Genomic DNA, 12,618 nt, shown 5'->3' on the forward strand with positions numbered 1-12,618 from the left:
ATAATTTCCACAATTGATGTTGAAAGTACCTCGTTTTTGACTATGCCTGCTGAAAGCAAAGCTTGTTTAACATTCTGTGAAAAAGAGCATTTACTTAAATTTAGAGCAAGTGGTATTCAGTTGCCAAAGACAAAAACACAGGTCACATATTATCATATCGAGTCACGAATATATTTACAGTATAATGTTGTCTTAATTGGATATCATGATAGGTCCAACTAACTTCCTCACCAGTGGTGGGGGTTGGTGACGGTGCTGGGAGGAAGGTTTGGTACTAACTAGGGGCAAAAGGATCAATAAAGTTAGACAGTTTGATATGGTCAATGTGGCTTGATGTGGGTCTTTATTTAAGCACAATAGTCATATTAAAGTGGGCGAAAACTCCGTACTACCTATGTTTGAACTTATGAACCTTTTAACCTCTACATACTATACCTCTTCACCACATATGTTAAAAAAAAGGTACAGCTATTGATACTCACGTCATTTTGCATTTGGAAGTATTTTTATCCAAATTAATATCATGCCATTACAGAATTCTGTTACAACACAACTTCAAGGTTTTTAAAAAATATATATACATTATATATATAGATGTATATACATTTGGAAGAAAGAAAAGACTAAGTTGAAAGGGAAGTCATCAAGGGCATTTAGGAGAGCATGTAAATAATTTAGGACCACTGGGACTGACAAAAAATGTCAGAATATATTTTTATGTATATCTGTATTTTCTTGTTACCCTGAATTGGATCTAAGTATATATTACCTAACCTTTTAAAATTTTGCAGAAGTGACTATAATAAGTAAAACAGGCAAAATAATTTTTAATTTTCTGAACATTTATATTTTACTTAGTGCATTTAATCTATTTAAGCATCTAATTAGGCAGTAAAAAGGGGATGTTTTAGAATATAAGATTATAGGCCAAATGGTAGAAAAACATTAACTTACGTGATACAGCAAGATACTTTAACTTGTTTTTCATTTATTGATATTTTCATTTTGAAATTTGCTTATGTATCATAAAGTACCTTATTACAGCAACCATTTCATTTTTCTACTCTGATGAGAATGGTTTGACCACAATTTGCCACTTACTTATGCCCATACCTTCACAGGTTTTGGGTTTAACTTTCACTGGAATGAAAAATATTCTGTAGCATTTAGCTTCAAAAGCAAATCACTTTCTTCTTAATAACAAGTAGAAAAAAGCAAATGAAATATCTGAATGTACTGAATAAGGATGCTATTGGGTTAATTTAAGTAATTTTTACTACCATGAAGTTAAGGGTTATGTAAATGTGTGAAAGTGTAATTTTATTAACAATTTGAAGTTGTGTTATGTTAGGGTTATGCAGTGATACAGTGTGAGTTTAGCTAAAATACGTCCTAATACAAAATGTCATGAGTACCAATAACTATACCTTTTTCTTTGGCACAGATATTAGCATGTAGTGGGGAAATATTGTATAGAGGTTAAAAGAGAGGCCAGTAGGCTCAAGTCACAAGTTACATTCCTTATGAACTTAAGCAAAACATCCAAGCCCCAAGTGCTTTTATACAAGGAAAACACTCTTCTTGTCTTAGAGTGTGGTTTGGGATTCTTGGTTCTGAGTTTCAGATGAGAAGAATTTTTAGTTAAGTGTGGGCAGTCTGATGGCTCTCCCCCATTTCCAACATATGTCAGTGCGTATTTCTGTTTGGGTGGGTGAGAGTCTAAGAATTGAAGCAGGTTCTCAGGCTTGTTAGAGTGAAGAAGGATTTCCCTCAAACAATGATTCACATTGATGATGACAGAGTAGCTAAATGGACTAATTTGTATCACCCCCTCTTTCTTCCTAGTTCACTTCCCTAGAACATTTAATTTCAGGGCTGAAAGTGGTAAAGTAGTGAGGCTATCTCATGAATGCATTTTTTTTTAAACTTACAAATATACCAGCTGCTTTAAAATTTTTTTTCCAGTGAATATAATCAAAAAGTTGTCAGACATTCTGGTTCTCATCCATTCTTCCCCTAATCCCCTCCCCACCATGACTGGTTTATTTTTATTTTGTAGGGCATAGGGATAGGGATTGAGCTTGTGATTTCATTGGCATAGGGAAATCCCAGTCAAGGAAATCCCTCTAATAATGCAGGTCAGTGTTTTCTCTGTTAAGTTACAATCTTAGAGAGTCTCCTAGAGCATGGAGAGGTTAAGTGACTTGCCCAATGTCATGTAGCCAACATGTGTCTGAGGTGCATTCTACTTACTGATATAAAGATATTCATAATAAGTAGATTAAAATTGGCTTGATCTTCAACAATTTATCTTGAAGCAATTAACTGGTATTCTGCAGCAAACTGCTGGGTAAAGCTTCTTGGCTGACAATAATAGTAAACTATTCAAGGACTGTATTGTGATAATTTTTTTTTCTGATTGGATTCCCTTTTAACTAAAACTATGCTTATGTTTACAGGCCATAGTATATGAAGGCCAAGACAAGAACCCAGAAATGTGCAGAGTATTACTCACACACGAAATCATGTGCAGGTAAGGATTATCTTGTTTTCCTTTAATTAGCAAAGAGAAGATGAATTTGCATCTCAAATCTGGGTTGAACAGAAGTCTAGTTTAGGGCATTCATTTATCTTGCTTCCATAAGATGATCTAAAAAGAACAGTTAGACATGAACACTTGGGAGTAAAGTATCAGGCATCACAGTTGTTTTCAATTATTTATTAGATTTCATCCTGAAAAACATACATTTCCATTTTGATATCACAGTATTAATGGGCACAGAACAGTCTCCTCCCTTCCTCTCTTCCAATTGAATAAAATACAATATAATCCTTTTAGTGTTAATATATGCACTCAACAACATTTCTAGTAAAATGAGTAAGGGTTCTATTGATGTCAGCAGTCCCTTTCATTTTGGTTAGACTTGAAAATTATAGTTCCCCTTTTTAATTGTCCCACTTAAAATTATGACCACTCCTTGCATAGACATAATTCCCCCCTGAACTGAGTGTTGATTTTTCTTGCATCAGGACTGCAAATCTTAGCTACACAGTATATAATCATGATAATGTAGATAGTAATTCTCTGAAGTAGTCTTTGGCGGGATGGGAAGGATTAGCCTCAGAAATATATAAAAATCCGTGTCACCTCCCAACTAGAATCTTCACTTTTGCATATAACAAGACTGAAGGTATCTTATGAAAACAAGTGTGAGTGGCACATTCATTCATGGGTTTCTATAGAAAAACTGGGGAAGCAGCCACTTTTTCCTGTCTTTTATTTTTTATTTTTATGAAAGTAATGCCCCAGGCATATTATTTACAACACATTTTAAATAATTGGATACAGTACAAAGATGCCTGAATGCATCTGTGAAAGATAAGTGATTGATTACCCTGTCAACAATACAAGCTCCTCCTTGAGTCCCACACTAACTGGCCCCATCACCACTTCTGACCAATCCAATGCTTCCAGCAGTCTGCCATGATTCTGATGGATAGTGTCCACTGCTCTTGGACTGGTAGAAAAACCAGTTTTCAAACTCAACACCAAGTAAACTAGTTTTTCTTTTTCTTTTCTTTTTTTTTAAGATTCTTTATTTTGTTTTCCTGGAATTAAAATGGAAATAGTTTTGTTTTCTCCCATAGCTGGGGAAATCACAAATATTTACTCAACATTTTTGTACTCTTACCAGTCTTTCCCTTCTCTCCCCTGCCAGCAGCATCTTTCTCTCCATCCCCCAGCCTACAACAACAAACTTTTAATGTATCAGCCTACTATTATTATTTTTAATACATAGGCATCTAGCAGGTTCTCACTTCCTTGACTTGTGAATCTGTTAATTAATACAAAAATAGGTGTTTTTTTTTAAACTTTCAAGCAACAGCTTATGAGGGAACTAAAATGTGGTTCTAGATAACTATGTCTTCCTCCAGTGTTCTATTTGGAAAAGCTTAGAGATTCAAAATATAAAGATATATTTCATAAAAGAAAATTGAATTGCTTTTTCAGAATTAAACCAGCTAAATGCATTTTGTGAAGTAGGACCTTTTGAAAATATTAACCACTTTGTACATTTTTGGCCACTTGCTATGTTGAAAAAATACAAGCTACCCTCAATTAGCATGTCATTAGTATGGAGTTTCCATGTTCCTTTGCCTGTGATTCCAGCCAAGCAGGTAATAGACAGCAGAATGGATCTTAACTAGATAATAACTGTATTTCACAGATTTGCATCTTCTCTCTGCGTATATTTGGACCTAGATAGAATAATTCCATTCTTCAAATACTTGAAGATGTATTAGGCCTTTCACGTGTAGGCCTACTCTCTATTAGTGCAGTTTATATTTTTCTTGTTTCTAAAATTCATTGGTCCAAAGTACTTTATTATGCTGGCTGGCTTGTTTTCCTAAGGGTGCTCTTTCTATTTTTCAAAAACATAAAACAGCAAAAATAAAAATCTCAACCCACCAAAGGCAAATTATGATGTTTGCTGCAAGGCTGATAGAGAAAAGCCATATTCAAAATGTCATATTGCTAATGTTACAGATTACAGTTTTCCTAGCTGCCTATAGATTTGTAAGGGGTACTGTTTGTTTACCAGGCTGCCATGACCCTATTATACAAATCTGTCATCTATTGTCTTTCTAACACTCTTTTAAATTGCAAATCTGATGCTCTTTAGGGGGCTCAAGGAAAAAAAAATTCTCACTCTCCACACCATTCTATTTCTCTTGATTTCTTGCCTGTTGTAAGTGGAAGTTGGGATGTGCTGAATTTGCACCAGGGGTGCAAATGCAGGCTCAATTATAAGCATAAAATTAGAGTCTGTTCACCATTAATCAGCCCAGCTAATTGCTATGCACTACCATTAGCCATATGGTGTGAAAGACAGCTTGCTCTCCCTAAGATGAAATTTCTTCATTTCAGACATGAAATACTGAGGGCTCTGGATTTCAGAATAGCTTGTTTTAGATATTTAATTCCTAAATAACTTTCTGCAGTGCTTTCTATCAAGGCTAACTGCACAATAAAACTTTGCATTTATGGCACAAAAGCAGTATATTTATAGTATGTTGAAGCCATGGCATAGGGAACATAGAGAATTCCAATTTACAGGAGGGCCCCTGAATGATTTTGCTTTGTTGCAGTCAAGACAGCGAGTTGCCTCTCAGGTGACTGTTTAAGTTTAAGGAATCTATTGTGCTCTGCTGATGGGGGAAAAAGCCATTTTGCTGGCTGGTTGCAGGACTTAACATCCTTAGATTATAATTATTGTCATCCTTGGAGAAATAATCCTTTTGCCTGGATGGTAGGGGAATCTTTCCCTGTTTTAATAGGATTTTTTTTAATCTTTTTGGGTAGACATTGGGTTTTATTAATAACTCATGGTAAAGGTTGAAATGAACATGTCCTATTAAGAGTTTTCTTAAAGCAAAGGTCCCTAAGTTGGATGCATATTTTCCTCTCCCATATTTAAATAGAAATAAAAATACATCATGTAATTAGAACTATGAACTTAAATTAGGTGTTCAGAGCACCCATTGGGAGTCATCCAATTGAGGTGTGAAGCACTGCACTTGGAATTAGAAGATGAGGGTTCAAATCCTGACACCATCGCTTATTAGTTGATCAGTTCCAGCAAGTTATTGAGTCTCTCTGGCTGCAGCATTTCTTTTATAAAACAGAGATGATGATACTAGCATGATCTGTCTTATAGGTTGTTGGGAGGAAATGCACTTTGTAAGTCTTCTGGTGCTGTAGAAGGATCATAGGATCACATAAGGACACTGAGGCACAAAAGGAGTTTAAGTGAATTACTCAGAATCACCTGATAAGCATCATAAACCAATTTTTTAAATTGAGCTATTGTTTACATAGGTTTTACATTTATCTGCACTCTAAGTAACTGGAAAGCTAAGATAACTAGTTCCACCCCCGCAAGTGTGTTACAACTGGAGAGAACACTAGATTTGGACTCAGAGGACCTGGGTTCAAAAGTCACTTAATTTGTGTGGGCCTCAGTTTCCTTGTTTGTTTGTTTTTTTTTTCAAATGAGAGTGTTAGATGATCTCTAAGATCTCTTGGAGAGGCAGGTAGATGGCTCAGTGGATAGAGCTCTAGGTTTGGGGAGTCAGGAAAACATGAGTTCAAATCTGGCCTCAGACATTTACTAGCTGTGTGACCTTGGGCAAGTCACTTAATTTCTGTTTGCCTTAATCTATTGGAGAAGAAAATTACAAACCATTCCAGTATCTTTGCCAAGAATATCTGATGGACAGCATTGGCATATTGTGGTCCACAGGTTGGATATGACTGAACAAGAACAACAAAAGATCTCTTGCAGTTCTAAAATTACTTTATCCTAATGTATTAAACAAATATTTACTAAGCATCTTACAGAGGTAACTGAGCATTGTACTAGGTGCTAGGTAAGCTTTAAAGTTTAGATAAACTATGGTCCCTGACCTCATAGAATTGATATTCCAGTAGGTGATAAAGCCATAAACGCAGACAATTTAGTTTGGTAGTTTGAGAAATCTGTGCTTTCTTTAATGTAGGTATCTCCTTGACCAGCAAAGATTGCAGCTTCCCCAAACTTTCTCATTCATGTAATTCTCATTAGTGAATTTATATTAATCTCCATGGAGGATCTACCCAATGCATTGGAGATCTTCCTTTACTTTCTTTAATATTGGATGACTACCAGTCTAACATTAGACCCTCCATATGTCATCCCTGTCCCTTGATGTAAGATATCTACCAAATCAGAACATTAAATTGTCTAAAGATTCTGGATAAAAAAGAGTTTAATCTCATTTTATACCCTCTTCTCCGAGTTTTGGCAAAGAATAAATACATAGTCTAACCTACAGACTCAATGAACCAACAGGTATTTGTTAGATCCCTGCTGCGTGCATTGTACTGTGTGCAGTGCTTTGAAGGATTCAAAGGAACAAAATGTCAGAGCTGAAAGGAACCTTATAGGCTGGCTAGTACAACCTCTACATTTTACAGATGAGAAGGTTGAGACCTAAAGAACTGAAGTGTTTTACCTGAGGAGGAACAGCAAGTTAGTGAGAGAACCTAGGTTTCCTGTTTTTCAGTATGATATTTTCTCCCTTATACTGAAGTATATAAGGTAGCCTCTGCCCACAAGGAGCTTATAGTCTTTTGGGGGAGACCAGGTAACCACCCCTGATGAAACTTTTCAGGAACAAGACTACATTTTAGAAAGCACTCCATTTTTCAGCACAAGATATGAGATGCAATACACAAATCTGTAGATGGGAAAAATTAATGTGGGATGGGGTTATCAGAGAAGGCTTCACAAAAGTAGAAGGTTTGAGCTGGGCCTGGAGGGATGGCTAAGATTTGAATACATGGCGAGAAGGAAAGACAGCCTGTTTGAAGATTCTGGGAAAATAGCTACTACATAGGTGACAGGGTTTCTCAGTTCCTGAGAAAGAACAGGGGTTGGTATTTGTGAGAATTAAGTCTGTGCCTTCTAGGAACTAAACCAAATGTTTTCTCTCATGAAACCACCTAGAATTATATCCTACTTTAGCAAATGACTGGCAGTAAAGTTTCAGACTTCTGGAATAAATGCAGACCCCATGATGGGGAAATATTAAATTTTTCTTGCCTCATTTAAGGAGATCCTTATCAGCTCACTAGAGATGAGCCTCGTGGGCAAGGCTACGAGGTAGAAATTCATTTTCTTTTCCTTCTGTGTGCAAGATCCCTTGGCAGATACAGGGCTTGGTCAGCAATGCCTGTATGGGAGTCAGGCTCTGGGTTTACACAGCTGGGACTATTGGAGTTGATCTCTTTCAGCCCTACTTTCCTTAAAGTGGGAATTAACTTTCCATCCTGGAACAGTTCTGGTTAGAGATCAACCAAACTTGCACCAAAAGGCACTGCTTAGCATCCTCTTTCTGGAACATAGTATTCAGCATTACCTTAAAGAATGAAAAATGACTGCATTTGGACAAAGGCAGCTAGGTGGCGCAGTGGGCAACAGAGTGCTAGACCTGGAGTCAGGAATTCTTGAGTTCAAATCTGGCCTTAGCTGTGTGGTCCTGGACAAGTAACTTAACTTCTGTCTGCCTCAGTTTCCTCATCTGTAAAATGGGGATGATAATAGCACCTACCTTCAATGTTGAGAGGATAAAATGACCATCTTTGCAAAACACTTTGCAAGCCTTAAAGTGCTATGTAAGTATTTACTATTATTAACTACATGCGTAATTTACTATTATTTAACAATAAACTTTAAAAAAGGAGTTAATTGCCTTTGTTGTTTAGATCTGTATGTGTTTTTCTCCATTATGTATAGTACAATTTAAATTTCTTGTTCTAGGATTTCAGGAACTAATAGTGTCTTGGTTTGCCAGTCTTCCTTGTACTCTAACTCTGACTCCCACCATCAGTACTATACACACACACACACACACACACACACACACACACACAAATATGCGCGCGTGTGTGTGTGTGTGTGTGAGAGAGAGCGAGAGAGAGGAAGAGAGAGAGAGAGAGAGAGAAAATGAGAGACAGAGAAAATGTGTGGGAGAGAGAGAGTGCTGACCTTTAATTTCATTGTTCTAGGGAGATTCCAGTCAGAAAACTTCCTCTACCTATGCAGATAAGCACCTACCCTACAACTTGTAGTCTTAAAGAGTTGCTTGGGGTACTAAGGAGGTTAGGTGAGTGGTCTAGGACCAAATGGCTAGTGTGTCAGAGACAGGACTTGAACCCTTGGTCTTCCTGAGGCTGACTTCCTTTTCTTTATACCATGTTATCTCTACATCCATACAGCACTTTACACATTATTTTACATATGTTATTTGATTACACCAATCCTATGGAATAAGTGTTATATATATTTTTATTCCCATTTTTGTCATATTGATGGATCTGGGATTTCATTTTGTGGACTGCCCCTCCAACAGTATAGCTCACAACCCATCTACACCTTTTCATCTCCTCTTATTCTCGTCCATGATCCACAAATCCTCCACTTCAGGTCCACTTGGTGTACAGAAACACCTTCTTCTGGGTTTCTTGATGCTATGTGGATATCAAAGGAGCACATAGGCTGCCTATCCATTATCCCGTTTTCATGTTCTAACTGGTCTGCCCTCTCAATACATGACCAGCTCACCTCCTTTTCTAGCTAGACATCTCTTTTAATATCTTTTATGGCACCATAGAGAAACAAATCTTCTTCCATAATATGCTGTAGACTGTTCATACCCACCATGTTTCTCTGTTGCCTTAGGGTGGCCACAACTTCACATGTAAGGATACTGAATTTCAGGGAGGCTAAGTGATTTTCTCATTATCATGTGGCTTAGGAAGCAGCAGAGCTGGGATTTAAGCCCAGGTTTTCTAACTCTTTACTCTATACCATAATTGCTATTTCTCAGTGGATTTTCAATGGATTTTGCTACCTGGCAGTTTGTTCCATTTCCCTGGGACTTTGTGGCCATAGTGAGATCCTGGGAAAAGGCCTCTCAATATTTTGAGTATGTTTTTCCAAATGATAAAGAAATGACTGGTAGTCAAGTTTCAGGCTTCTGGAATAAATGCATACAAAGGGCCGAAAAAGTGGATTTGGGGCTTAGGAAAAAAATCTAGTGATGCCCTGAGACTCAGATATACAGCAAAATGCTCCTATATTCACTATCAAATGTTAATATTAAAAAACGACCTTACTCCAACCACCATGAGATGGGATGTGGCAAACGACTTTAAAAAATATTCTTCATACTTAATTACGAAGTCTGTTTTTTTAAAATCATGACTGTTAACTGATCTAATCCCTTTACGTTCTGGTTTGGTTTTTGGTCTTCTCTTCTTTCTCCTTGGCCTCTCTCATTGTATTTTGTTTCCTTTATCAGTTCTTTTCCCTACTCTTTCTAGTCTTCTGTGATTCTTTCCTATTTCCCCCCTTGTTTTCTTCCATTCTGTACTACTTTCTATGATATCATTTCCTCCTTTTCCCTCCTCTCCTTAGTCTTTTTATACTTTTCATTTCACATCAAGATATCCCAAATACATTTCTTATGCTCCTCCTATAGCAAACAAAGTTACATTTCTCATTTTCATTGAGACTTCACCTGCTTTAATCAGGTTTGGAGAGAACAAACTACCATACTACGGAATTGATAAAGTCCCTAATACAGCACTCTTTGCATGAATGGAAATCACTAAATATCTGTTGAATGAATGAATAGAGACTCCTATTCAGAGTTTGCTAAGTCTAACTCTGGGTAACTAGGGAGGGTAAACTTTGAGCCATTTAACTATCTCACTTGCTGTTGAAGCAGAGAAAAGAATAATTACAGAATCCAAGAGAATTGCTGAGACCACCTACTCCCATAACTGAATGAGAGTCCATTCTGTAACATAACCAAAAAAATGGTCATCCAGCCTTTGTTTGAGAGAAAAAAATGTTGGGTGGTTCCCTAACAATTTTGGCTCTCCAGGGGAGAATAAATTGAGCCTTCTAGATTTTTTTTGGTTAATTATGTTGCCTTTGCAAAATGTAGAGGAGAGAGGGCACCTAAAACATCAGGAATCTGGAGCCAGGGTAGAAGACTTGTGTTTTTAGAAGTTAGATTCTATCACCAAATTCTTGAATTGGTAAGTGTAGGTAGGCACAAGTAAGCATTGCTTCTTCTCTAGTGGGGAAATCACAAATCAGGGTTGTAGCAGAGGTTTTTTGTTTTTTACATCCCTTGTTTTGTTTTACCCCTCTCTTTAAGGTATATTTGAACCCCATTTCACACAGGTGATATAGCACTCAACACAAACTACACACTATACATTCCATAACTGGGACCATGCCTTAGTAGTCTTTATGGGGATAATAATGACCCTTGTGGCAGAAGGTTATTTTTGAGGATTAAATGACATAAAGTAAAGTGCTTTGTAAACCTTACAGCATGATATGCATGTCAACTCTTATTGGTTTATATCAGTTTGTGTGGATTTGTCACCATGGTAAATTTAACTTATAAATGTGATTCTTAAATGGTCCATTCTCCAAAGAGCATTCCTTACAAATAATATTTTAAAATCCTTTGGAACATGGCAAGATCTTAGTTTGTAAAGAATGCAAACCTCAAAGTCAGAGTTCGAGTGGAGTCTGGGTAGAGGGAGCTTACATTTCACATTCCTACTTTATATGACCTGATAGAAGGCATCAGTTTCTAGGGTAAATCTTACCATAATATGAGTGGCCATTAATGTTCTCAGAAAATTTAAAACAGTATTCAAACTTGAACACAAAAAACAGCTGGCATAGTGAATTTGTAACTTTTCTCTGCTGCCCCCCTCTCACCTTTAAAAATTCTGACTGTAGTGAAGGTAGCCTCCAAGCAAACCTCTATTTTAGGATTTTGGAATCATTTTATTTGAAGGAAACTCTCCCCAGAATAGAGACTACTGGATCTGGGGTCATAAGTTTGTTGTGATTCAGTTGTGTCTGACTCCTTATGACCCCATTTGGGGTTTTCTTGACAGATACTAGAGTGATTTGCTATTTCCTTCTCTAGCTCATTCTACAGATAAAGAAACTGAGGCAAACAGGGTTAAGTGCCTTGCCCAGGGTCCCACAGTTAGTAAGTGTCTGAGGCCAGATTTGAACTCAGGAAGAGTCTTTCTGATTCCCAGACTAGTACTCTAACCACTGTACCACCTAGCTGCCTAGGGTCACAAGACCTGTCAAATCTCAGTTATTCTGCTTACTACTTTGTGATCTTGAGCTATGAGGTCATTTAGACTGCTAGACCCAGAGTCAGGAAGACCTGAATTCTAATCCAGCCTCTGACACTTACTGTGTGATTTTGGACCAGTCACTTAACTACTGTCTGCCTCAGTTTCCTCATTTTTAAAATGGGGATAAAGATAGCACCTATTTCCCAGGGTTGTTTTGAGGATCAATGAGATATCTGTAAAGTGCTTCAGAAACCTTAAAGTGCTATATAAATGCTAGTTATCATCATCATCATCATCATCATCATCATCATCATTATCATTATCATCTTGGGCCTCAGTTTTCTCATCTGCAAAATGAGGGGATTTGTTTAAATGGTCACAATGGTCCTTTATAGCCCCAAGTCCTATTGTTCCATGATCATGGGAGAGGAAAAAAAATGTACCTCTGTCATTATTTCTACTTTCTACAAAATGAAAACCAGTTGATCTTTCTATAATTCTGAACCTTTTTTACACTGTGTCTAAGTGGCAATAGTATACATTGTATGTAACCCATGAAAGACCACAGGGAGCATTGGAACTGGAATGAGAACCTCCAGATTATAATTCTGGTCCTGCCACTTATGTCCTGTGTGACCCTGGGCCAGTCAGTCCTTGCTCGAGTCAGTTTCTTCATTTGTAAAACTGTAGGGTTTACCTCAATGATTTCTCAGGCCTCCTCTAGTTCTAACATTCCATGATCTGCCCCTATATAGGCTAGTGGTCTGTAATTCATGGCAAGAGGAAGATCCCCCACCCCTCCCCCACCTCATGGTTCCTACCCAGCTGTGCCTGGAGAAGTTAAACATAATCATTAACCCATAGGTGACCCAAATAGAATTTTCTGTCAC

General features: G+C 37.3%; 1 protein-coding gene across 10 annotated transcripts in view; it reads left to right on the forward strand.

Moving 5' to 3' along the window:
• EBF1 (EBF transcription factor 1) overlaps positions 1-12,618 on the forward strand; it is a 460,751-nt gene that overhangs the window by 12,132 nt on the left and 436,001 nt on the right. For all 10 annotated transcript variants that reach the window (XM_027841850.1, XM_027841851.1, XM_027841852.1 and 7 more), the window contains exon 5: positions 2,460-2,533. In XM_027841850.1, coding sequence (XP_027697651.1) covers positions 2,460-2,533 — 74 coding nt within the window. The remainder of the gene's footprint in view (positions 1-2,459; positions 2,534-12,618) is intronic.

Source organism: Vombatus ursinus, unplaced genomic scaffold, assembly GCF_900497805.2.
Source record: "Vombatus ursinus unplaced genomic scaffold, bare-nosed wombat genome assembly UNPS02014863.1, whole genome shotgun sequence".
NCBI lineage: Eukaryota > Metazoa > Chordata > Mammalia > Diprotodontia > Vombatidae > Vombatus > Vombatus ursinus.